Here is a 25,405-nt window from a genome sequence, read left to right as displayed (position 1 = left end):
TGGTCAGGTTACATAAACGCAATAGTATATCTGGTATAATTTGTGCCGGAAAAACAAGAGCCCTCCGCAGTATATCCCCGGAGGCTTTCTAATGCTTTGCAGAGAGAAACCTGTACATGGCTTCACTGAACCAAAACATGACAACTGAGGAACTACCAAATGTCACTGGGCGATCATCTGAAATTCACACCCAGTCTATGGAGGTGGACGACTACTGATCAAAAGTTCTAATGTGGAACCTGTGCACTGTTCCTCTTCATCTGGTTATTTAATATTAGTCAATCATATTACTGAATGTCCCCCAAACCAAATGGTCCCCAAATCCTCAATGTGCTCAAATTAATGGCCATGTCTGTTTTAAAATATTTATTTATATAATTTCTTTTTCAAGTCTCACAAGAAAAAAAAATTTAGGGAAAGGCATCATTTTCATTTTATAAAAGGCAAAGAGAGATACAATATCAGAGTGGTAAAGGACATATCAGTTTGTTTTATCCTGAAGTCCAAACTGACCATTTCCTCTCATGAACCACAAACACATAACAATCAGAACAAACTCTGTCAGGTATTATGGAACGTATTATCTGAACCTTTTCTTCACAGTAGACTGAATTAATTAATGAATATACGTGTGTGTGTGTCCATGTGTCTGTGTGCGTGTGTATGTGTGTGTTTGTCTGGTTCAGGTATGACTTGGAGTGTGTTTGTGTGTGGTTCAGGTATGACTGAGTGCATGTATGTGCTCCAGCAGCTGGTTGCAGTAGACTGGGCTCCGCTGTTTATCTTTCACAGCCTCCACTTCCTGCTGCAGGAGACTAGGGTGGACAGCACTACCAGCCTTCAGAACCTCTGACAGACAGACAGAGAGAGACAGAGAGGGAGAGAGAGAGGGGGGGGGTTATCAGCAGGTCAGTCAGTCACACACAAACACAGCCATTATGGACCATTATACATTTTTATAAAGCTAAAAACAAACAAATCAATGTCAAGAGATAAAAAATCAGGATCTAGTCTTTTTATCAGGAAGATTTTTTGCATTATGGTAGTAAATTTGTTCCAACACCAGATGGCGGTACAACCCAAAGCCTCATTGACTCTCCTCCTCTCCTCACTGACACTGAAACGAAGAGACTTCATTCATTCCTTGCTCTCTCAGTGCCAGTCTCACAGTCATAGTGTATATCTGAGACTTCCCTGCCCTCACACAGCGGTAATGAAAAATAAGTCAGCTTATCTGAACATATCACATTTGATCTCCTTTAACACACTCTTTTGTTCGTTTTGCCAGCGAAGGGACTTTTTTGTGTACACTGGTGGCTATGTACATTGTGTATTGTATTCACAACTACGAAAAAAAGAGAACAAAGATGAATTGTAGAGAGTGAGCCTACTGTTACTTCCTTCAGTAACAGCTGGAAGGAGGCAGGTAGTAGAACCAAACCCTATGGGATTATGGGGAGAGAGAGAGAGACTGTGTGTGTGTGTGTGTGTGTGTGTGTGTGTGTGTGAGTATGTCTGTGTGTCCGAGACACTGTCCATCATACTGTCAGGAATCAGACCAACATCAAGCACTTCTGAAATCTGTTTGAAATATGATAGCTGTTTAAGAACAGGATAAAGGAAAGGAGAACTAGGGAGAAAGAGAGGGAAAAGAAGGGGAAGAAGAAGAAGAAGAAGAAGAAGAGGAAAAGCTTCAAAAGCCCAGCAAACACACCAATAGAATGATGAATTGCACCCAGGTCTGTGAGAAGGTCATTATGTTTGCAATCAGAATCAGTCATCAGTCAACACTTCCACATCATCTTAATAAGAAAAGTACATTCTCATAGCTTAGACTAACAGTACTCATTGTCTTCTCTCTCTCTGTCTCTCACACACACACACAGAGTTAATTCATCACCATGATATGGACTGACAAGCCAATGAACACTGTGACCCAAAAATTAGATTTCAATGCACAACCAGAGCAGTGGTTTTGGAACAGTTTCAGAAAGACTCTTAAAAGCCTTCTTCAATGAAGAGTCCATACGATCAAACCTTTTGGGTGCGTCTGCCAAGTTTAGGGGGGCTTCTTTTTCTTTTTATTGGTGGGAGATACTTAGTCTCCGAAGTCCTGGATAAAACATCAGCGCTCACCTGCAGTCTGTCAAAACCGATCAGGAACTACACACAATACAGCCTGACTAACCTTAACCAGCCCTGCAAATCCGCTGAGAGGAAACCGCAGAGGACAGAACAAAGCTCAACTAAAAGCCTCCTGTAAAACGGAGGAGGAGAGGAGACAGGAGATTAGGGAGAAAAAGAGAGAGAGAGAGAGAGATGAAAGAACGAGGGATCGGCTGAGAAGTGATGAGCAGAGGGCTCCATGTGCTGTTCATTAGAGGTGAGGGAAGGGTGGCGGGGGTGGGATGGGGGTTACGGACTGCGTCGTGGGTGCGGTTCTCAGAGAGATAGCGACTGGGCAGGGCGGGGTGTTGACTGACTCAGTCTCACAGACACCCCAGCGGTGCTGGAACCAGTTCAGAAGCCTCGTGATCTAGAAGAGCCAGAGATGGTGTGAATGATTCATAAAGTGACAGAGAAGAAGGATAGAAGAGCTGTTCTGAAATAAAGGAAACTACGGGATCAGTTAGGGAGGTGTCTTATGATTATTAGGATCACAGCTTTAGGGAGCTGACCTCCTTTGGACTCCGTCAGGAACATGGAGGCAAAGGCACTCCTTTCTCCTGTGGGATTTCAGCTCCTATTCTAATCAACCCCAGCTGAATCTCCTCTCCACAGCTGCCTTAGAGCCGTGATTAACTAAGTGTGGGGCACAAGGCTCTGATGAATATCTATCTGTGCTAGATCGATTCTACTACTGTAAACATATGCTATGTACATAACTATGTCAAAGCAAAAATAATATTTTTAGGTGCCAGGACAAATGAAAAGTCATTTGTGTCTAAGTATGACAGCATCCTGCTTGGTTTGTTCAAGGCAAGTAATCCTCATCTCTGACACGTCACTGTCAAAGATGAGGGCTCCATTTCTTTTCTGTTCCCTGGGTTTTTCTTTTTTTCTTTTTAAATGGATGGTATTACGGTAAGGATCAGAGGCGTGGTTATCTGTCTCACCCAGCACTGTGTCCTGTATGCTGGTGTCTGGGTCGTCCAGGTACAGCAGGAGTTGCTGGAAGAGGAATTCCAGGTGTGGTTTACAGGTGTGTGTGTCGTAGTCTTTACTCAGAGCAGAGAGCCACAGCTTCAAAGCCTTGAGAGCTGCAGCCCTAACCTCCTCACTACTGTCATCAACACGCTTCAGCAACTCTGCCAACACACACACACACACACAGCACACACAGCACACACAGTGAGAAACTCATTTACACAAAAAAAGGGCATATTTGTTGGCCTAAGGTAACTATTGCCTAAATATGAGTGAGCATTAGAAATGATACTGTGCTGTGGTGTATGTGTAGCTGCATATACATATATACAACTGAGCATATCTGTGTGTAGCAGCCGTGTGCAAATGTGAATGCATCTTAATATAAAATACTGAATGCGTCTATGTATAAACTCTGTACTCTGTATATGTGTGTGTATGGTGAGAGACTACATGGCTATGTCTTGTTGAGTGTGTCTGGTGACAGTCTCTGTGCTGGGTGTGTGCGTGTGCATGTGTGTGTGTGTATGTGTGAGTGAGATTACCTGGGTATATCCTGTTGAGTGTGTCTGGCATCACTCTCTGTGTTGTGTGTGCGTGTGTGTGTGTGTATGAGCGTACCTGGGTATATCTTGTTGAGTGTGTCTGGCGTCAGTCTCTGTGCTGGGTGTGTGTGTGTGTATGTGTGAAAGAGAGAGAGTACCTGGGTATATCTTGTTGAGTGTGTCTGGTGTCAGTCTCCGTGCTGTGTGTGTGAGTATGGAGCTGATGGATCTACAGGCCATTAAACGTGAGAGCTGAGAGTCCTCTTCTAAAGCAGACAACAGGAGAGGAGTCAACCGGCCTTCCACACTCAACACCTAAAACATGAACAACTTAACGTTAGCAGATTAACACACAAAAACCTGAACACCACAACACCTTCTGAGCACACACATATTCATTTATTGGCATCATTAATGCATATTCTCAAACTCTAATGCATTAATACAGTGGTTAACACATTTAAAAAAAAAATGAAAAAATGAAAACACATACACACACACTAGTTAACACACAACACCAACGTTTTAACACAGTTAATTACATTAACATATTCAGCACTTCATACTTCAACCAACACTGATTAACACCTTAAAAAAATATAATATTCATCCAGTATCTTCTAACTAACACACCCTGATTAAAACAAACAGATACAAACAAAACCCACATTACCACACTACCAAACTATGCAGTGACTTCCAAAAGTACACATTACAAATGAATGCCCAGTAAAGTAGAGATCAGTGTTCATACTTTAACAAAACTGACATGTTACAGGACTTCAGAAACAGAGAGACCGAGAGGGCGAGAGAGAGAGAGAGAGAATGTCATAGTTCTGGATAATGTCCGAGTGGAGTGTGTGAAATGGGCTGGCGTAACCATGAGATAGCTAAAACACACACACACACACACACACACACAGAAGAAAGGCTGTAGGCAGCCGAGTGCTCTGAGCTGACATAGCAGTGAATATGATAGGGGTGTGCAGAAAACAGAGCAGCTAACTGTTTTTGCAGGAGGCAACTGAGGAGCAGAACAATGTAAGACTAACAGAAAAATGCCATTTCAATCTGTGTTGAACAGAGCCACTGTTCCAGAAACCATTGTTTTCAATTCTCTACAAATGACTAAAGTTTAAAAACAGCTGCCAGTTCTGCAGCCACTGAACTTAAACAAGTCCAACTTGACAGATGACTCCCATCACTCCATCCTACAACCTGTGTCTGCTGTCTCCTTTAAGAAGTTTCCTTCTGGGGTCCATCAAACACGTGTCTATGAGTCTCTGAATGCACATTGAATAAATAAGATATTTATGTATGCATACCTATGTGATTTCTTATTGGGTTGGTGGTGAGCAGGTATACAAAAATGACTGTTTATCGCTGATAGCTTTGTTATTGGTGAATGTGTGCGTGCATGCATCATGGCATTTGGGTTGGCAACACTGTCTTTGGGGAGACGGGCGGAAAGAGTGTGTGTGTGTGTGTGTGTGTGTGTGGGGGGGGGTCCTGACTGAAGGGGGATGTGAGGAGGCCTGGCTAAGTGATGTTAACTGCCCTAAACATAGAGGGTAGCACACACACACACACACACACACACTGCCTCGTCCCGCAGTCAGAATGGTATGTGAACCAGCTTGGTTCCTCCGCTCTCCCACACACCCACACACACACCTGCAACTCGACCGTGTCCAACACACACGCTTGCGCACCAAAGCCAGACACGGAAAGAGTGAGAGAACGAGAGAGAGGGAATTAGATGGCAAAAACAGGGATTAACAGGCAGGAAGACTGAAAATTTACCTCTGTCTGGACAGTCTGGATAAAGGTATAAAAAAAACTGGCCCTGTTTGCGTGTGTCTGAGTAAGTGATGTGTGTCCAGGTCTTAATGCAAATAAAGGCAGAGAAGTGACCTGTGTGTGTCTGTGCGTGCGTTTGTATGTGTGTGTGCGTGTGTGTACCTGCTCAGGTGAGATAGCTCCTCCATATAGCAGTGCTACGAGGCAGCTGAGAGCAGCGGTGCGAATGGCAGCGGCTGTGCGCCCCGCGTGCCAAACCAGGTTAGGTAACACCAAGTCAGACAGAAAGAGCTCCAGATACTCCCAGAACCGCCTAGAGAAAAGAAAGAGAAAGAGAGAGAGAGAGAGAGAGGGAGAGAGAGAGACAGACAGAGTACTGATTTTCATAAGTAGGCAAATAACAGACAGTGTGTGAGCTCTTATCTTCACCCAGACCCAGTCCATTGTCTCTGTGCTCTGAGTTAGACAGGCTCAGGGCAGCTGATATCTGAGAGAAAGAGATCCACATGGGCAGGAACCAGTGTTCCCTTTAAAAAAAAAAAAAAAAACGGCTGTTTTTCAAGGTCTGTCTTCCTAATGTAACCCTATAGGTACAGAGAGAGAGGAGGAGGGAGAGAGAGGGAGAAAGAGAGGTGGAGAAGGAGAGAGAAAGAGGAGAGAAAAACAGAGGGGATGGAACAGAAGGAACAGAGAGAGGAAACAGTAGGAACGTGAGGGGGAGACAAGACTGGAGATGCACCAGGCCATCTGGATGCCTGTTGTCTCTCCTCTTTCCTTCACACAAACATGTACACTATTTGAAAAGGTCACTCTACGCAGTAAACATGAATTACCATTAATCCACCATCAGGGGGAGCCTAAGGTCCATTCATTAATGCAAAGCCATTGGTGCTGTCCTATGTATACACTCTCATGCAGAACAACAGTAGTGATTAAATGTCCAAACCTGAGACACTGTCTCTTATTACACACACACACACACACACACACACACACACACACGTGCACATACTCCATCCACTGTTCTTTTGCCAGACAAAGTCAAGAGACTAATTTCTCTCTTTGTTCTGTGCTGTAGATTTCTCTGAGCAATTCCAGACCTGTCACACTGATGAAGCTCCTGCTCCTATAACAGCCATGTGATTTAGTCCTTTATACGAGTGTGTGTTCTGTGTTCCTCTGAGTCCCCCCTCCCTTCTACTTATATTACACCTTCTTATTTCTGTGGCGACGCGTGAATCCACATGAAACGCACTTATAATGAGTATATGAAACTTTGTGTTTGAAGTGAAGACATTTTTTTTTGCCTTTCCTTCCAATCTCCTGCACTTTTCTCTCAGCTTTTTTTTAAAGAGGTGTCATTATGTGATTTGGGTTCAGAACAAAGACCTTCTGTACAGTACATCATTAAGATTCATTCATTTAAACAGAGAGAAAGAGAGAGAGAAAAAGAGAAGAAAGAGAGGGAAAGAAAGAGGGAAAGATTGTGATAGTGTGAAGAGGAGTATGAGTGTATGTGTGTGTGTGTGTGTGTGTGTGTGTGTGTGTGTTACACAACGTGGACAGATTCGGTGTAAACACGCTCTAGTCCCCCTCTCACTCTGTGTGCCAGACCGGAATATTCTGGGTTTAACAGCATGACTGAGGAGGAGCATGTCGAACTGACAAACTCAGCCAGATCAATTACACACCCCCTCAGCCGAATCCCCAAACACTGTCCGTCTGTGACTCACTTACTGAATGAGTATGTGAGAAAGAGAGAGAGGGGCGGAGAGAGAGAGAGAGAGAGAGAGGGACGGAGAGAGAGAGAGGAGGAAAGACAATGTAACTGTCTACCATTCTATCTATCTCTGATTAAGTAACTGTACCGTATCTCTCTGTATTTGGGAGTAGAACTTGGTGGAACAAATGTGACACATCCTGCTCTATGATACACCATGTGTGTTTGTGTGTGTGTGTGTGTGTGTGACACATACCCCTGAGAGTCGAGTGTGTGTGAAGCGTTAAGCAGTAGTTTGGCCAGCATGGTGAATATGTGCAGTCTGAGCTCTGGCTCTCTGCTGGGCTCCAGAATATTCTTCAAAAGTGGCAACACAGCAGGGAGAAACTCCCCTACCACTGGACCTGAAAAACACACACACACACACACACGGATATTTACAAACTATAAAATCCATTTTCAAGACTCTTGGTCTATAAATAAGAGTGTTCTCTTTAAGTGCGGCGCTGATGACAGAACAGAGACCTTTGTGAGTGTTACTTTGAGTACTGTAGTTTATTGCTCTCATGATGCTGGCATGGGAAATCCACAACGAGTGTATTCCCACTCCCCCCTCTCACCCCCCTCCCCTCCGACACACACACACACACACACAGTCTCACACAGTCTGTACCATATGAGGGTCAGAGATACAAGTGCGAGAGACAACAGAGGAGAGAGGAGACGCAGGATTTCCTGTCACGCCTCGGGGGGAGAGAGAAAAAGAGATGGGGGGTGGGAAGGGGGGGGGTGGCACGTCAGACGACAGAGAAATATTATTATAACACACTAAATGAGTAAATATGCTTGGATAATGCTGAAACGAGCCTTAAAGAATAATCACCTGCTAAACCACCGACTATAAACTGATCATATAATAAAACCTCCCGTCTGTGTTAGGATGTCTCATAAACGCTAATCCTACACAAGACATTGTAAAAGAGAGATAGGAGAGTCTATACTAGCACTGACAGCACAAAAGAGCCAGTTTGTCATGGTAATGCAGCAGGTTGAACGGAACTGAACCGAATTACAACTGACAGGTTTTGACTGACAGGGGATCTGGCAAATCAAATGACTCGTACAGCAAATAGCACTGGCACTAGTGTTCCTAACATTCCCTGTTAGTGTGATCCACTGAGGGGACAAAGGTTAAACCCTGGATTTCAAGCAAGGGAGAGCTAAAAAAAAAAAAAAAGAAAAAAAAAAAAGAAGAAGAAAGAGAAGTTCACACAAAGCAAAAAGTTGAAAGTAGCTTCGATGCAAAAGAGGTCAAGACCAGGTCGGCCTGGGCTTTTGGGGGCCGTTTGAAGTGTGGCTGGGGAAGAGCTGGCAGTGAGATTAGGAGAGACTGGTCAGTTGTGTCTGAGGCTTAGAGCACAACCTTCAGCTGCTGATGCTTTTCCATTCAATTAAGTCTGAAAAAAGGGGCAGTGGGAGGAAGAATGAGAGGGATAAGAGAGAGGCAGAGGTGCTGATGAGAGAGGATTAGAGGGACACAGAGAAGCAAGGTGATGTCTCAGCACATGACAGAAGTCTGCAAAAACACACACACACACACACACACAGTCGTGCAAAGAGGCGCACACACACACACACACACACACACACACACACACCTGCTCACACGCACTCATACACGCAGACACGCACACACGTGCACTCACACACACACACACACAGACACACGTGCACTCACACACATACTCACACACACACACACACACACACACACACATACAGTCACGCAGAGGCACGGCGTGCACGCACGCGCACACACACACACACACACACACACACACACACACACAAATATGTAAATCTCTGTGATTGCACACACATGCACGCACACACGTGCATACACACACATGCACACAGAGAACAGACAGAGGGTGCTGAGTAAGTGTAAAGCATGTTGTAAAGTATAAAGACAAGGATGATTTGGGGGGGACTACACAGAGGAAAGTGAAAAGAGTTGAGTCAGTTCAGTTTAATTCAATTCCGATTCTGTTTTTTCTTCACGGGCATGAATCAATACAATGTTCAGATTAACTGAAACAGGTGGACGCTTTGGGCATTGAGTGCAGTGGTTACTTCCTTAAAATTATTATGGTCATAGAATGTGAGTGTTGGCCTCTCTCACCTGAGTGGACAATGATGACCTCTAACTGGGTTTTCTGGATGGAGTAAGTGGTCCAACTGGACTGGGTGTCTGAGAGCCACTGAAGCAGCTCAGCCATGTGCTTCCTGTAGAGCTCTGTTACTCCAGCCAAACTCTGCACGCTACACACACCCCTCACACACACCTCCACCTGACAGAGAGAGAGAGAGAGAGAGAGAGAGAGAGAGAGAGAGAGAGAGGGAGAGAGAAATAGAAAAGGATTGAGAGAGGCAAATGAAGAGCATTAAAGATGGATAGACAGAGGGAAATAGAAAAGGATTGAGAAAGCAAGACAAATGAAGAGATATAAACAGAGGGGGGTATAAACCAGATTGTTGTCTGGTCCAGACGGAGAGGATGTGACCTGTGAGTATGTGAGTGTGTGAGAGTGTGAACAGTGTGTAGTGAAAGAGAATATGTGAGTGTGCGAATAGGTTGTAGTGAAAGAGCGCTCAGAGAGTCTCTGTCTGACCCTGAGTCACACTGACCCCTCTGACTGGAACCCAAACTGGACTTTTTCTGGGAAAAACAACACCACTCCCAAGAGATACAGGGCTGTGTCCGGAAAACACTGAGCAAAGCTGCCTGTCTCTTTCCTCCCTCCTTCTCTGTCTCCTTCAGTCAATCTCCTTTTCTCCCTGCCCACCGGTCACTCTCTCCTCCTTTTCCAGGTACCTATTTTTCATTCCCTTCCGTCCCTCGTCGTATGAGTGTGTCTGTGTGTGTCTCTGTGTGTGTGAGACGTGGTTAAAGTTTAAAGTAGTAACATGTTTTTTCGGTCATACCTTGGCCGGCTTTGCAATATCTTCCAGAACGTTTCTGTATTGTGTCCGTGAGAGAAAGTGACATAAATCAAGAGTAGCCCTGTTTAAACTTCACTGACAAGTGCTGTTTTTCTTTCACTCTCTCCTCTCTCTGTTTTGACGTGGTGACTGCGTGATGTGTGCTGTGTACTGAGAGTACCAGCTCACTGCGTTACCGTGCCAACACTGCCTGCGTTACTTCTGTATTTACTTAATACTCTTATAATGAGCCTACACACTTCTTGGCTTGACATTATGTGTAAGGTCTAATGGGTATGTATGATGTACATGTTTGTATATAATACATAAATTTCACTGATGTACAATTGTGTATAAAGTGTAATGTAATATAATATGTATGTATTCATTTTGTATAATGAATAGTTCTTTTTTTATGGGAAGATGGCGTCTGCCTCTTTGGAAACTATAATTCTTTTTCCGAATCCTGCCTTTTTAATAACTGTTATGTTCACAAACCCCTTCACATACAGGTGATTTGAGTTGTTTTTGGATAGGAACGTCTGTTAAATGAGATAATGTTACATTTAAGTGAATGTAAATATATACATATAGATATATATACACACACAGGTATGACAATATCAATTTAAAGTTCAAACACTGGTGATGCAGACTCGTGACAGAGAAACACTGGTGATGCAGACTCATGACAGAGAAACACTGGTGATGCAGACTCGTGACAGAGAAACACTGGTGATGCAGACCCGTGACAGAGAAACACTGGTGATGCAGACTCATGACAGAGAAACACTGGTGATGCAGACTCGTGACAGAGAAATACTGGTGATGCAGACTCGTGACAGAGAAACACTGGTGATGCAGACCCGTGACAGAGAAACACTGGTGATGCAGACCCGTGACAGAGAAACACTGGTGATGCAGACTCGTGACAGAGAAACATTGGTGATGCAGACCCGTGACAGAGAAACATTGGTGATGCAGACTCGTGACAGAGAAATACTGGTGATGCAGACCCGTGACAGAGAAACACTGGTGATGCAGACTCGTGACAGAGAAATACTGGTGATGCAGACCCGTGACAGAGAAATACTGGTGATGCAGACTCGTGACAGAGAAATACTGGTGATGCAGACCCGTGACAGAGAAACATTGGTGATGCAGACCCGTGACAGAGAAACATTGGTGATGCAGACTCATGCACACCTGTTATTCCACTCCTTCACTTCTTTCTTTCTTTTTTTTTTTTCCACTACTCCTCCTTTCTCCCTCCCTCTGTCTTTTAAAGTTCCACTGCTAAGCTGCAATTTGTGTTTGGTGGAAGTGAGTGGATAATGACATAGCTCACTTTGTGCCCACTTTGAACTGGGAGAGACGTGACATTCCTTAGATAGCTTCCCCTGTTTCCCGAAAAAAAAAACAAAAAAAAAAACACGCCACCAGTTATAATAAAAAAGAAAAGAATGGAAAAAAAAGTAGGATGAAGGAGAGCGGGAAAAAAAATGGTTAAAAAAAAAAATAAAAAGTGCTCTTATGAAAGCAGGCGGTGGAGGAGAAGAGCGATAGAGGGCATCCCTTAGAGAGATGAATTACAGGTTATAAACACTATGACCACAGGCTCTGTGTGTGTGTGTGTGTGTGTGTGGAGCATGGGGCAGCTCTGTTATTCCTGTAAAAGGGTGTAATCAGGGTGTAATATTGTAGACTGCGATAATGTGTGTGTGTGTGTGTGTGTGTGTACACTGAGAAATGGACAGCTATGTTATTCCCATAATACGCTGTCTGGGTATAATCAGGATGAAAATAAGACACTGACAATCTGTGTAAATATGTGTGTATGTATGTATGAATGGAACAGTGGGTAGTTCTACTATTTCTGTAAAAGCGTGTAATGCTACTGGGCATGATGCATGTTTCTGTGTGAATGTGTTTATGTGTGAGTATGTGTGTGTGTGTGCCTACGTGCGTGCGTGCGTGCGTGCACACGTGTGTGTAGGTGTGCATGGGTAGCTTTGTTATTCCAGTAGATGTGGGAAATACTGAAACATTGTCTCATGTAGTACATTAGACTGTCACTGGGTTGGACTGGCGTCTAAAATAAAGTCTTGTGTCTATTCTCTAAGAGCTGGAATTTTGCCTGTGGAGTTTCACCGTAATTACCACAGTAATCAAACACACTGTCCCAGCTGGGTCCTAAACATGGCATGTTTCCTCTTCTGCTGCTTCCAATGTGAGAATCAAAGCTCTCTGTAGTCTGTACAGTTTAGGGCTACTGTTGAACATCAAATCCTAAAACACAGATGTGAGAATATGTGTTTGTGTGTGTGTGTGTGTGTATGTGTGTCTGTGTGTGTGTATGTGTGTCTCACGTTGTCCCGTAGCTCTTGTTCAGCAGACAGGCTCTCCACGGTAACCAGAACTTTAAGCAGCTGTAGACTGATGGTGGCACAGTCGGACTCACACACACACAGCAGAGCGTCTACACACGCCAGCAACTGCTCCAGATACACCCTCTATGAGACAGAGTCAAAGAAACAAAGACAGACAGACAGACAGACAGACGCAGACACAGACAGATATTTGTTAAATACCCAGGGAGTGATTTATATATAGAGACACATATTTTACTGCTTCCATTATTACAGTGACTCACACTGTCCTTCATTTAGCAACAGAGCAACTCATTTCCCTCTCTCTCTCTCTCTCTCTCTCTCTCTCTCGCTCTGTGTTTTTGTTTCAGGCCCACTGCAGAAACCTAAACTTTCCGCTTGTTTCTGAAACAGTTACACACAAGCCCAGAGACTCTCTTTCTCTCCTGTGGTTTGTTTGACTGACTCTCTGGTATTGAGTGTTTGCTCATGATGAGTAGGAATCCTCCTCGACCATGCCATCACTGCCCCCTCACCCCGGTTTCCTGTTTTCCACTGGCCTGTCATTAGGAGGGGAGGGGCACAATTCACCTCCAGGTGTCTGCACAGGAGATGGCGGAGTGTGTGTGTGTGTGTGTGTGAAAGGGGGAGGGGGCAGCCCTAGTCGACTGTATGTGTGTGTGTCTGTGTCTGTGTGTGTGTGAAATATTAGGAGGAGCAGGACCTCTGTCCAGCAGCCATCAGAACTAGCGTGAGAGAGTAAAAATAAATAAAAGGAGAGAGAGAGTGAGAGTGAGAGAGAGAGAGAGAGAGAGAGAGAGGAAAGGAGGAAGAGGAAGGTCAAGGTCTCCTGCTTATGAGAGAGAGGAAAATATGTTTACTTTACCAGAGAGTGTGTTTGTATGTGAGTGTGTCCCCAACATGATGACCAGTTCCAAACACACACACACACACACACACACACACACACATACATCTTGTGGAACTGGTGAGAAAGTAAAAATCTGCACCTTCCATCTAGGTTTCACCTGATCTCACAGAACTGTCTCAGACACAGACACAGACACAGACATAGACACAGACACACAGACACACACACACAGAGACACACGCATACACACATATGCCTCTATACCACAAAGTGACTCTTAACTGTGTAGCAGTAAGAGAAGGAGTGATTGACTAACAGATAATGTGTATGTAGAGCAAGTAAGAGTAACAGTAACTTCAATGAGTCTGTCCACCTGCATGACTGTTGTCGTGTTGCTATGGCAACGTGATGAGATGATTGGTGGGATGCCTGTCCACTGTCTTTAATCAATCAGTGAGCTTTCTCCTGACATCCCCTGCTCCAGCTGGGTCTGCTGGGCTGTTAATTGTTATGGTAACAGGGGTAAACACATGTGTGGGCATCCAGGTGACTGGTCTGCAGGGTGTAATGAGTTTTAATGAGAGGTGTGGTGTGTTCTCATCTCTGGTCTGGAGAGAGGTGAGCACACACCACAGCTGTCAGACAGGACACAGGACAGGCAGACATGCAGAGACGCGTGTGCGCGTGCGTGCATGAGTGTGTGTGTGCGTGTGTATGTGTAGATATTAACCTGTCACTGCAGAAAAAGCTGAGAGGAGATGAGAGAGGACAGGCCCCTTACTTTCTGTCTTTCTCTCTCTCACAGTGCTGTGCTACTGTAGGTCAGTGGTTTTCAGTGTTTTCCTGACAGTCTCTGTCTTTAAGTGGCTATTGTAAATATGTCTATTCCTTTCATCTGTAGGCTCTGTTGTGTATGCTTTAACATCTCCTTCACCATGACAACCAGTAACGTGATGGCCCCTGGTGATGACAGAGAGCTGCTTTCACTGTGGCCATCTGGGTCTCTGTACAGTCAGTGTGTGTGTGGCACACACGTACACACACACACACACACATACATACACACATGCACACACACACAAATACACACACACTCAAACTAACACACACACACACACACACACACACACACAAACTCTCACACATACATGAACTCTCTCTCTCATACACACACACAAACACACACACAAACTCTCACACATACATGAACTGTTGCTGTCTCACACACACACACACACACAAACTCTCACACATACATGAACTCTCTCTCTCATACACACACACACACACACAACCAGGCCTGTGCTACAAATAAACTAAACTGAAACTGCTTTGATATTCTCTGAGGTTCCGTTGCTGCTCTTGCAGTATTTTTGGCTGAGCCCTGTTTTATTTGGAAAAAGAGGCAGATGAAAGAGCGAACGAGAGGTAAAGAGTCTATCAGCATCATCACCATCTTCATCGTCATCACAGGGTACCACAGCTCCCCAAGGGCCTGCGTGGTTTGGCTGTCACTTTGAAGATTATTTATATTTTATGGCTTGACTGCCTTTTTTAATCCAAGTCAAACCTCTTTCTCTTTCTCTCTCTCTCGCTCTCTCTGTCTCTAAACTGTCTAATGTTTAACAGATCAAAAGCTAGCATTTTTTCCCCCCTTCTCTCCCGACCCTGTACGTTTACTTTAGAGGATCTGAGTCTGCATTTCATGTCGGCTTTTTTTTCGTTTTTTTTTTTTTTTTTTTTTCCTGGGTTTGGTTTTTCCGTCTCTGTGTTTCAGCTCCGCTCGCAGCAGCTGCTCCATTGAGTTATTGTCATATTAAAAACAGACGCTAGTGTTTTTCTCAGAGTCTCTCTGCTGTGGCAGTGTGGTAAATTCTTGTGGACCTGCTGAGCGTGTGATGCTGTGGGGACCCCGTGCCTGCCTGCGTGTGTGTGTGTGTGTGTGTGTGTACGCACATGCGCGCGCGTGTGTATGTGTGTGTGTGTGTTTTTGTAAATGCGTGCTTGGAACAGGTGCTCTTCTGCTCTCTCTATCACTATTTTTTACAGCCTCATCACAGCCTTTGTGACACTGTGATGACTGTTGGTGACTTCACATCTGGGTGCGTGTGCATATGCAAGCATGTGAGTCTGTGTGTGTGTGTGTGTGTGTGTGTGAGAGAGAGAGACAGAGACAGAGAGAGAGAGAGAGAGAGCGAGAGAGAGAGAGAGGGAGACACCACATGGGTGTGCATGTGTGTGAACTGGACGCAGGTGCTGCTCTTTTTGTATTCTTATTTATGGCTGTGTTGTGTTGTGGTCTGGCAGTGGTCTCTCTCTCTCTCTCTCTCGCTCTCTCTCTCTAGACTGAGTTTGTTTTCTGGAGAGTGCTGCAGGTGCGTTTAGGGTGGCCTGCTTTGCTAAAACGGGTACCAAGCCCCCCCCCCCCCCCCCCCCCCCCCCCCCCCCCCCCACCCCTCCCCAGCTCTGAGACTACCAGAGGTCTACGAGCATCTGTGAGCGAGCATGTGACCTGTCCAAAACAGGCTGTCCCTGTTTCCTGTCCGCCCGTCACCGGAGTCGCCTGCCCTGCTTTGGAAACGGACCCACTTTACAGAGGAAGGAGGGGAGGGAGGAAAGGAGGAGAAGGGGGCGCCAGAAAACGACAGGACAACTCTTAAAAAAAAAAAAACAACCCGGGCGGTCTCAGCATTTAAAAAAGAGCTCGGGGGGGGGGGGGGGGCGGGCGGGGGTGTCGGGGCGGCAGAGGTCAGCTCAGACATGCAGAGGTCAAGCGAAAATTAGTGACTTTTTATTATTATTATCCCAAAGAGGAAATTCACAGCGGGTCAGGGGGTACCAGCCCTAACCCCCCCCCTCCGCCAGAGAAATGCAATTATTCAGATATCAAAGAGAAAGAAGAATGTGGGCCACAGAGAAAAAGGAAAGGAAAAGGAGGAAACGCAAAAGTTCAACATGCATGTTTTTTTGCAGTCCTACTGAAAGACAAGATGGGATGTTTTTCGCAGGCTCTGAGGCTAACTCGTTTGATTTCGTCCGTTGGTGAGAAAAATAATGTTTTTGGACGGGAAGAGATCTGAGAGGAACCTTGGCTGCTTGCGTGTGAAGTGTGAAGCTTCTTTTCAAAAATAAACTTTAAAGAGAAAAAAAAACACTTGAAAAATAACATGGGATCTCTGTAGTCAGATAAAAATCACACTCATACCCATGAGCCCTAAAAAACACAGAAAACTGAAAGAGAGAGAGAGAGGGAGAGAGAGAGAGATAGAGCGAGAGAGAGAGAGAGAATAGAACAGAGCAAAGCCTTACATTCTGACAAAAAGCAGCGGCAGTTTCAGTTACCAGTCTGCAGTTTAACAGCAAGAGGAGAGAAATACAACAACTCAAAGCTACTCATTCCAGAAAAGTCTCAGAGGTCAAAGGTCTTGTCTCACCTGCAGGGAGTCCTGACAGACGTCGGGGTGGGCGAGCATGTCGGCGATCTTGACGAGATGAGGCCGCAGGGCATCTCTGGAGCAGCCCCGTAACACGCCCGCCAGCACCATGAGACGAGTCCAGGCTGAGGAGGATGACGATGATGAAGAGTTCTCTACGTGGGCAAGCTGCAGCTTGAGAAAGACTTCGGGGTCGACGAAGGTTCCCAGGAGTTTGGACGACTCCAGACACTGTGAGGAATGAGAGAGATGGAGGGGGGGTCATGACCCCACAGTCATACATGCAGGTGCGTCCACAGCCCTCGAACCCACACGGACAGAGGAGACATCGGTCACGCGCGCGTCCTCCACATAAGGGTTCAAGGTAAAGTTCAAACTGTCCACTCTAATCACATCAAGCCGCGCTCCAGCAAGACCGTCACGCCACGCACAAAACCAGTCACTGCTATATCATTTCATTTATGCATTTTAGTATTATCATAGCAACTGGTTCAGCATTTTATTTCGTAATAATTAGGCGGTGAATAATTACGATCATAATTATGTGTTCTACACTCGCGTTGGTCATAAAATTACGTATGAAATCAGTCTGAGGTTTATCTGACCTCATTCAAAATATTAACTGATTCATATGTGATCTGGGTTTCACAGTAAACGTGAACGTGAATTCTCAAGGTCAAAGCTTTGGCCTACGACAGAATTGGGCACTTTCTGCGCTTACGTGTGCGACGACGTCGGCTTCCGTGTCTGCGCAGCCGTGGTAGAGGGTGCTGAGGAGCAGCTGCATGTGCTGCGTGCTGTGGTCCTCCGCATGCAGTAGCAAAACCGTCAGAAGCTGCGCAGTTTTCACCCGCGTGCCCACCAACCAGTCTCCCATGTCCCTGCTCACCGCAGGCATCAGCTTGGACAAATTCCTCACCACCAACTCCCTACAGCCCAGACTAGGCCTCTCCACTGTGTGTGTGTGTGTGTGTGTGTGTGTGTGTGTAAGGGAGAGAGAGAGAGAAGGAGAGAAGATGATAAATCAAGGTGAAACATACTAGACATGACAGAATGCAAGAACGCACGACAGAACATGCCTGTTTCTGCAAGTTTGGAAATGTCTGACACTGACCTACTCAATGCTACAGGTCATGTGGATTTATGACCATGTATCACACACATATACTCACTCAGCAATTTACTTGTGTGTGTGTGAGTATATGTGTGTGACTTCTGTGGTATCAGCAGTCTAAGGCACTAATTTTTTAGTGTTAGGGGAAATAACTGAGACTCACAACCCTTCATAAGGAATAACTGAGACTCACAACCCCTCATAAGAAAGAAGTGCACTCCTTAACCTCCTCTCCCAGGCTGCATACATACACTTGTTCATCCATCCATCCATCCATCCATCCATCCCCTACAGAGGCCATGGCCTTTGTGTTTCTTTGTACTGCAGTGTCTAACTGTCAGGTGGTCTATAATCACAACTGCTCATCTGCGTGCTAGCATCCTGCTTCTTACTGATTAAACCCACAACCCCCCCCCCAACTCAGCCACTCATTACTAACAGTTATTCACCTGCTCTCATAAATATACAGAGAAAAATCAGTTATCATTTCTCATAGACTAGCAAGGTCCTCAATTTCAACTGAATTAAACATTCACAACTCACGGTGTGAAATAAGACAAACTTGTCAAAAAAATTAAACTTTACCTGCGGCACTAAAAAAATGTGTATCTTCAGTCGAACGTGCTGGGGCTGAGGTGCTAACAGAGCAGAAAATTCCCAGCGCGGTTGGGAGTGGTTCTGACAAACGTTATTAATACCTGCTAATAAGCTCCTGTGTGGGTGACAGATGTGGCTTCGTCTCCCACTAAACGTCTCTGAGACTGATGCATGAGGAGGCTGGGGGAGCTTGGGGGGGTGGGTGGGAGGTGAGGATCAGTTCCCTCACAGGAAGTACTTTCCACCCCTAAAGCGACCGCCAATTCGCCCCAGGACCTATCACTCAATACTCTGAGATGCTAATCATCGGCGGCATGAGCTTCAAAGGCAGGCGTTTGTGTGTGTGTGTGTGTGTGTGTGTGCGTGCGTGCACGTGTGTGTCTTCACCTCCACTGACCCTATCCATCTTAATGCTTTCAGTGTAATTAGTGGCCATGGGGCAGAGTTCTAACAGTAAGTAACCGTAAATCAGGCAATATGTGACAATATGGTCTTGTTTGAAAGAGGAGGCGAACGTAATTACTTCAGTTTTTTAAAACTACAAACAAATAAAACACAGAGAAAATCAAATACATCCTCTAATAGAGCAAAAGAGCAATTAAATTATGCAGTTTGAGATTGGCTGTGTCTTCTGTTATTGCATTTCACTCGCTCTTCAAAGCACTTAGACATCATTAAAAAAAAGTGTCTTAATCTTGTCTCACTATAATGATAACAAGAGATATGAATTTGATAAAACTTAAAGGAGACCCAGTGGGGGAGAAGACTGATGATATTCGGTAGCTAAAGACTGCTACTGAGATCCAGACCCTGCTGTGCGCTATAAAGAGCACACACACATACAAACACACACACACAAATACACACACGCACAAACACACACGCACGCACTCACACACAGACCCACACAGACCCACACACAGGTTTAGCCTGGGAGGCTGTTCAAAGCTCCCAATCTGTCCTGGCTTTATCTCCTCCCAAAGGGGGATCTGCATTCCGTCTTACGTCAATCATCAAAAAATCATCACAGCCCAAATGAGACCGTCCCTTCATATGAGGGACACAGTCTACCAGACATGCACTGACCTGATTTACTTCCTTTTTTCAGAGAAATAGATGGACTACACAGATAGGTGGCATGACTGAATGAGCTTTTTATGTAGGGCACAACAACTCGTGACAACGCGTCCTCCTGCAATCGCTAATTACAGGGAGAACTTTGTAGAAAAATGACGATTCACGTGCGTCAATCACGCTGTAGCGTCGGTCGTTTTTAGCCTCTATCACACAGAGAGAGCTCATTCACAAAAGACGTGTCAGTCAGGAGGAAAGCTGTATTTGTGGTGGCACGAATGCCCTGTCAGAGAAGGTGCAGGTGTAGTCCTTTTCCTAAATACGGTTCCCTGAATGACCCCGTTTTCCCCCCTCTGTGTGAAAGAGATTTAGTTTTACACTCGCTGTGTTAAGCAGTATTGAGAGTGATGCTGTTGCTGTAGAGATACTAACCTCCGGGAGGGTAGCGCAGGGGTGGGGAGGTGAGGAAGTCCATTTTGTCTTTCAAATCGTCCTCGTTCTCCCTCTCCCACTGGGATCCAACCTGCCTCCACAGCTCAGCTGCCAGAGTCCTACAGTAAGAACACAGGCATGCGCACGTGCGTGCACACACACACACACACACACACACACACGGGGACACACAAGCGGACACACACGTGCACACACACACACACACACACACACACACACACACACACACACACACACACACACACTAACACTATTTACTGCTGTTATGAACACTTCATTAATCAAAAGAGCTACAGCAAGTCAGGTAATTAAAAAACTTCACGCATCAGACTTTCACAACCAAAACAATCATGATCAGAGCAAACAGGTGGCAAAGCTCAGTTATTAAAATAAATTATAATGGAAATTATAATAGTACAGTACATGTAAATAGGTAATGTGCTGTATCTGTGCATATATACATAGAGAGGGAAAATATTGATGAATTACTGACAACGATGTCACAGAAGCGTAAAGACAACACGTTAACAAAATGATGTTGGCTCCAACTAAGGACCCTTCTAGGTGCAGGGCAGTGACAATGGGAAAGAAGGAGAGGAGGAAAAAGTGTGAAATGTACTGTTTTTTGTTTTTTTTTACCTTATCTCAGGGATTTCATCACTCAGGCTGCTCAGTAGGAGTGGGAGGAGCTTGTGGAAGTAAGAGTAGCGATCTCGCAGATGAAGGAGCCAATCACCAACAACCACTGTCACAGCTTTTCTCACCTGAATGAAAAGAAGAGGAATGCATTACTATAAATATACAATCGCAGCTCTACCATTTCCTCTGCAAAAATGACGGACTAAGCCATACCAACTGCTATATCTCTGGTTATCGTGTTGATTTTATTCTGAAGTATTCTGACTTTTTAACTGACATGAGATTAATTAGCAAAATGGAACACTTGCGTCATGCCTTGTTTTGACTGGCAATATGACTTGCCGGACGATTTTGGTCTGAAAGGCTTGTTGAACAGCCTCTAATGGGGTCAAAGATGAGACGTGCCCATTTTTGTGTTCCCATCAAATTAAATTTACAAAAGTGATTTTATATACGCAGAAAACATATTAAATAAAACTACAGTATCTACTTTAATGTTTCAAATAACATTTGGGAAAATAAAATCTCAAAATATGGGTGGAATAATGTTCCAAACTGCAACACTGTCATTCAGTGTTATGGTCCGCGCTTTTTTTACCACTATATCTTTAAGTAAACATAAAAGAAACGAGTGAAAGTATATATGTGTTTTCTTGGCATGTCCAAATGATTGTTGGTAGTGTTATATTAAAAGGACAATGTCTTGTTGTTTTCTTAAGTATTGAAATAAGCCGGGGACTTTTGTGCCAAGTACGCAGTTTGTTAGAGGTCATTCAGTGTAACAAGATTAAGAACCCATTCTGAAATCATATCAAAAACTAATATTCATGTGACAGTCTGTGACATCATCAAAAAGACCCCTGAACACCCCTGTGGTGCTACAGCAAGGTGAGTTTATCTCTCTTAAATATTTGATAATTTCATCTTCTCATAGTGTGCTAACCTGAGTTACGAACCCGCATGTCATTCAGTGAAATGCAAAAAAACACTTCTATTGTTAGATTTTTAGAAAAATAAGTATATGTGAATAATTGTAGTTAACTTTATTGGTCAAGGTCATTGTTTGATATAGGTGGCCAGTTCATAGCCTGCATAGATTCTCCACCCAAAATACTCATCCTGATAGCATGTCATTTATGTTGACAAACAGAAAGTATCCATAATTAATAACATAGAGTTTCTATCCACAATTGCATCAAATCTGCACTTCAGCTATCACAGAAGAAAGCAAACTGCCTTGGGTGTGAATCCTGATCACCTAGCACTCGGGAATTTATCAGATGCTTCAGCTGAAAAGAGGCAAAAGAAAGGGCGGGAAAGAAAACACAGGGCAGAAGCAAAACGTATTAGGGCAAATTTGGATCTTACACCAGCGTCCTTCGTGGAGCCTCCTGAGAGGGATCTTGAAAGACCCTCTCCAGCAGAACCCACTCCTGTGTGTGTGTGTGCGTGTGTGTGGTTGTGTGTGCCCATGTGGGTGTTTATAGAAAATTTTTTATGTGACAATCTTGTAGAATAAAATGCTTATTCTTCTTCAACATCTGTTTCTGCTGTCATTTACTCAGGAATGTTATTAAAACTAATTTAGTGATCCAGACTAATTTTAAACATCGCAATAATGGAAACAATGACAATACCAATACACTCTATCCCTTTTTGACAAAACGTCATTCAGAGTAACAAACCGTGGTGATTCGGTGTTACAGATACTTTTATGTAAAAACGAAACAATATATTTATACTGACCTGCACTTATTACAGCATATGAATGTGATCAAACTAAATTTAATTGGATTTTAAATGATTTTCACTTCCTTATAAAAACTTCTTGTTGACAAATGGATAAAACCTAGTGGTTGGAAGGATCCTGCAAAGTATAAAGATTTCAGATTACAATGAATTAGTGTTTGGGGGCTTAAATAGAGTCTTTTAATATGTCATCTAATTATTGTTGCTCTTAATATGCCTCAAAAGATTTTTTTATATAAACTGTTGTTACACTGAATGACATTTTAGTGGATGTCTTCTGTAAATCATGGTAAAAATGTATGATAGCTGTTATTTTTTGCTTGGAAAATATTTAAATTAAACAGGATACATTCTAATGTACAGAAAGAAAGACAAAATTTTAAGCTGTATTACACTTTCATTTTTTTAATGCGCTTGTCTTTGACCCAAGGACAGGGTTGCCTCTCATTGTCTCCAGTTGAAGATGCTAATGTAAGAATACTGAGACTCCACTATCTGAGACTTGTTTTAAGGTAAGAACATGATAATGAAGACACGGAAAAACAGTAAAGGCCCTCCTCTCATTTAATTGGTTGTTCTGTGACAATCTCACTGGAGTGTGTCTCCAGTCCCTTCCAAGAGAGCAAAGTTCTGCTGCGTTCTGCCCTCAGTAGTGACCAAGAAACTGCAAAGCATGCCTGTGCACTCTTTGGTCAGTTGGAGACTGCAGAGCTTGGTTGATAATGAATGCCAGCAGAAATACAGTCCTGTAAGACTGGACTTCACCACTCTTGCTCTATGACATTGCTGTCCTTCTCTTCTTTTTTCCCCTCCTCATTCTTATGATACTGTGCCTTTCTGAAGTCCAACTAAGCTGGTACTTCAGAAGACAATCTCATTATCTTGAGACGTGACTATACTTAAATTGGAGTGATTGTGTTGTCTCTAATTCTAAAAGTGTTTAACAGAATGCAGTAAAACAGTCATTCACACAGGCTGAGTGTAGGTCGCGGCTGAAGACCTCTTTGGCCTTACAGAATTATTATCACGGGTTCTCATCACATCTTAAGAACACAACAGGTTCATTCAAAGCAGGGTAATCGTCCTTACAGACAAAAAGTCAGACTTAACAATTACCTGCGGCGAGTCATCAAACAGTCTCTGTGCGAGATGAGACAGAACATCGTCCAGGTTCTTGCCTGTGCCGTATTGTATGACTGCGCCCGTGGCCTCCGTCACTGCCGTACGAACGCGCGAGTGCTGATGAGAAATTGTCTGCATCAGAGGCTTCACCAGGCTTTCTGCCTGCATATGGAAATGTTCTGAAAAAAAAAAACCCAACAACAAAGGCTTTTTCAGAGAGAATAATAGAACAAGAAAGATTTGGAATTGCAATTGTAAAGAGATTATCCGAACAGCCAAAATAACGGAGGGACACACAACTGTGCCCGGATATGATGGAAACAAATACATCCATAGCTAACTGCTATGGTGCACTTGACACCTGAGATTTAAAAACATTAAATGTAATTTCTCTAGATAGTAGTGTGTGAGTGTGTTCTGTGAATACGATCTTACAAGACCTTTGTACAATCATTCATCACAATGCATAATGTATTCCTGAGCTTAATTGCAAAGTTCAATTATCAGGCGAGAATAAATTGACGACAACCTAATAGGACTCAACACTCCATCTGCACTCCTCTAGCCTACTCAAGTTAAGTAAGAGTACGCAAGTACGGAGTCTGCCTGCCTGTGATACCATGGCAACCAACGGTCTGTTCCAATGTTTGACACAACTATGGATACAGAGATAGCTTGCATGCTAACCAGCTAACCACATAACAAATTACGTTCCCATAAATCAAGGCCTTGAGCAAATCAGTTGTCTACAATAGACTCAAAGAATCGGTTTATTACTTTTCTTTTAGCGACCTGCAAAATTGAACTTTCATACGCATTAGAGCTTCACTTAACATGAACTTTCATTCATACCCCACTTGTACTCTTGTAGTCCGTAAACTGATAATTAATCACTGCACATGACCTACCTGGAACATTTTTGGCGAAACTGACCGTACATTTACAGCTTTCCTTCTTAACATCTGGAAAAGGATCAACGATCGTTCTTTGGAGAATTTTTATCATATCGTCCAGGTACGGAGCCAACTGCCTCCCACAAACCTCCACAATCAAGGACAGAACTTCCATCATGGAAAGCCGCAATTCTTCAGCCGGTTCAACTATGTCTTTACCACCGAGTCGTTGAGCTATAGAAGGCATAAGATAAGGCAAGGAATCCTCCGGTTTCGGTACACATCGGATAAATTCTCCAATCATCTGGATAGCAATTTCCCTACATCTCTCCATCGGATCTGACAGGCATTTCAACAGAGGCTTCAGCAGATGTGTGAAAATCTCTTGTAGCACAGCGCTAGAAAGTCCTTTGTCGATTGTTTCTCTTTTGATGGACTCAAGCGCTCGTTTCCTCGTACTTTTGTTGTCCTCATTGAGGCAGTTCAGATATCGGGCCAATGATCTTAAAACTTCGGTAGCAGCATGCTCATCTCTCGACGCCATTGCTCTTCTAGCTGCGTAGCTATAGCAACTGTCTACTTTACGACAAACAAAGTCGCTTTACGACTGAATGCAAATACAAAACTGTCAAACTTTATTGCTATGTTCGTATTCTGCCGCTCATATTATGCGTTAATTGATCAGGCAAATAGAAGTAAGCAAATGGGACTTCTATAATATAAGCCATCTATCTCTCCATGTAAAGACATGTCTATCATATTTGTATTTTTTAATTTATGCTAACAATAACATAACAGGGCGTGAATCGATATATAAGTGCCCACCACAAGAAGCTAGAAAATTTTCATTTTATACATCTCTTCCAAAAATGGAGACAGCAATAATCTCCTGTTGT

At 43.9% G+C, this 25,405-nt stretch overlaps 1 protein-coding gene across 1 annotated transcript; it reads right to left on the bottom strand.

Moving 5' to 3' along the window:
* Window positions 1-715: 715 nt before the first annotated feature.
* Window positions 716-25,053, bottom strand: dnaaf5 (dynein axonemal assembly factor 5). The gene is made up of 13 exons (XM_030790907.1): window positions 24,525-25,053; window positions 23,611-23,795; window positions 20,746-20,870; window positions 20,086-20,204; window positions 17,590-17,822; window positions 16,869-17,099; window positions 12,564-12,707; window positions 9,395-9,563; window positions 7,469-7,616; window positions 5,655-5,805; window positions 3,851-4,007; window positions 3,117-3,308; window positions 716-849 (listed from the first exon to the last, which is right to left on the bottom strand). The coding sequence occupies exons 1-13, from the start codon at window positions 25,051-25,053 to the stop codon at window positions 716-718; spliced, it is 2,517 nt and encodes an 838-aa protein (XP_030646767.1).
* Between the last annotated feature and the right edge of the window lie 352 nt (window positions 25,054-25,405).

The sequence above is a fragment of the Chanos chanos genome, chromosome 13, assembly GCF_902362185.1.
Source record: "Chanos chanos chromosome 13, fChaCha1.1, whole genome shotgun sequence".
In the NCBI taxonomy this organism is placed as follows: domain Eukaryota; kingdom Metazoa; phylum Chordata; class Actinopteri; order Gonorynchiformes; family Chanidae; genus Chanos; species Chanos chanos.
This window is presented reverse-complemented; position numbering and strand designations above follow the sequence as displayed.

Coding starts and splice junctions, on each gene's coding strand:
- dnaaf5 (XM_030790907.1), bottom strand. CDS start 25,053: ATGGCGTCGAGAGATGAGCATGCTGCTACCGAAGTTTTAAGATCATTG. Junction 20,871..23,610: donor TGTTTGATGACTCGCCGCAG/GTAATTGTTAAG, acceptor CTTTTCATTCAG/GTGAGAAAAGCTGTGACAGT. Junction 850..3,116: donor CATACAGGACACAGTGCTGG/GTGAGACAGATA, acceptor TCTGTCTGTCAG/AGGTTCTGAAGGCTGGTAGT.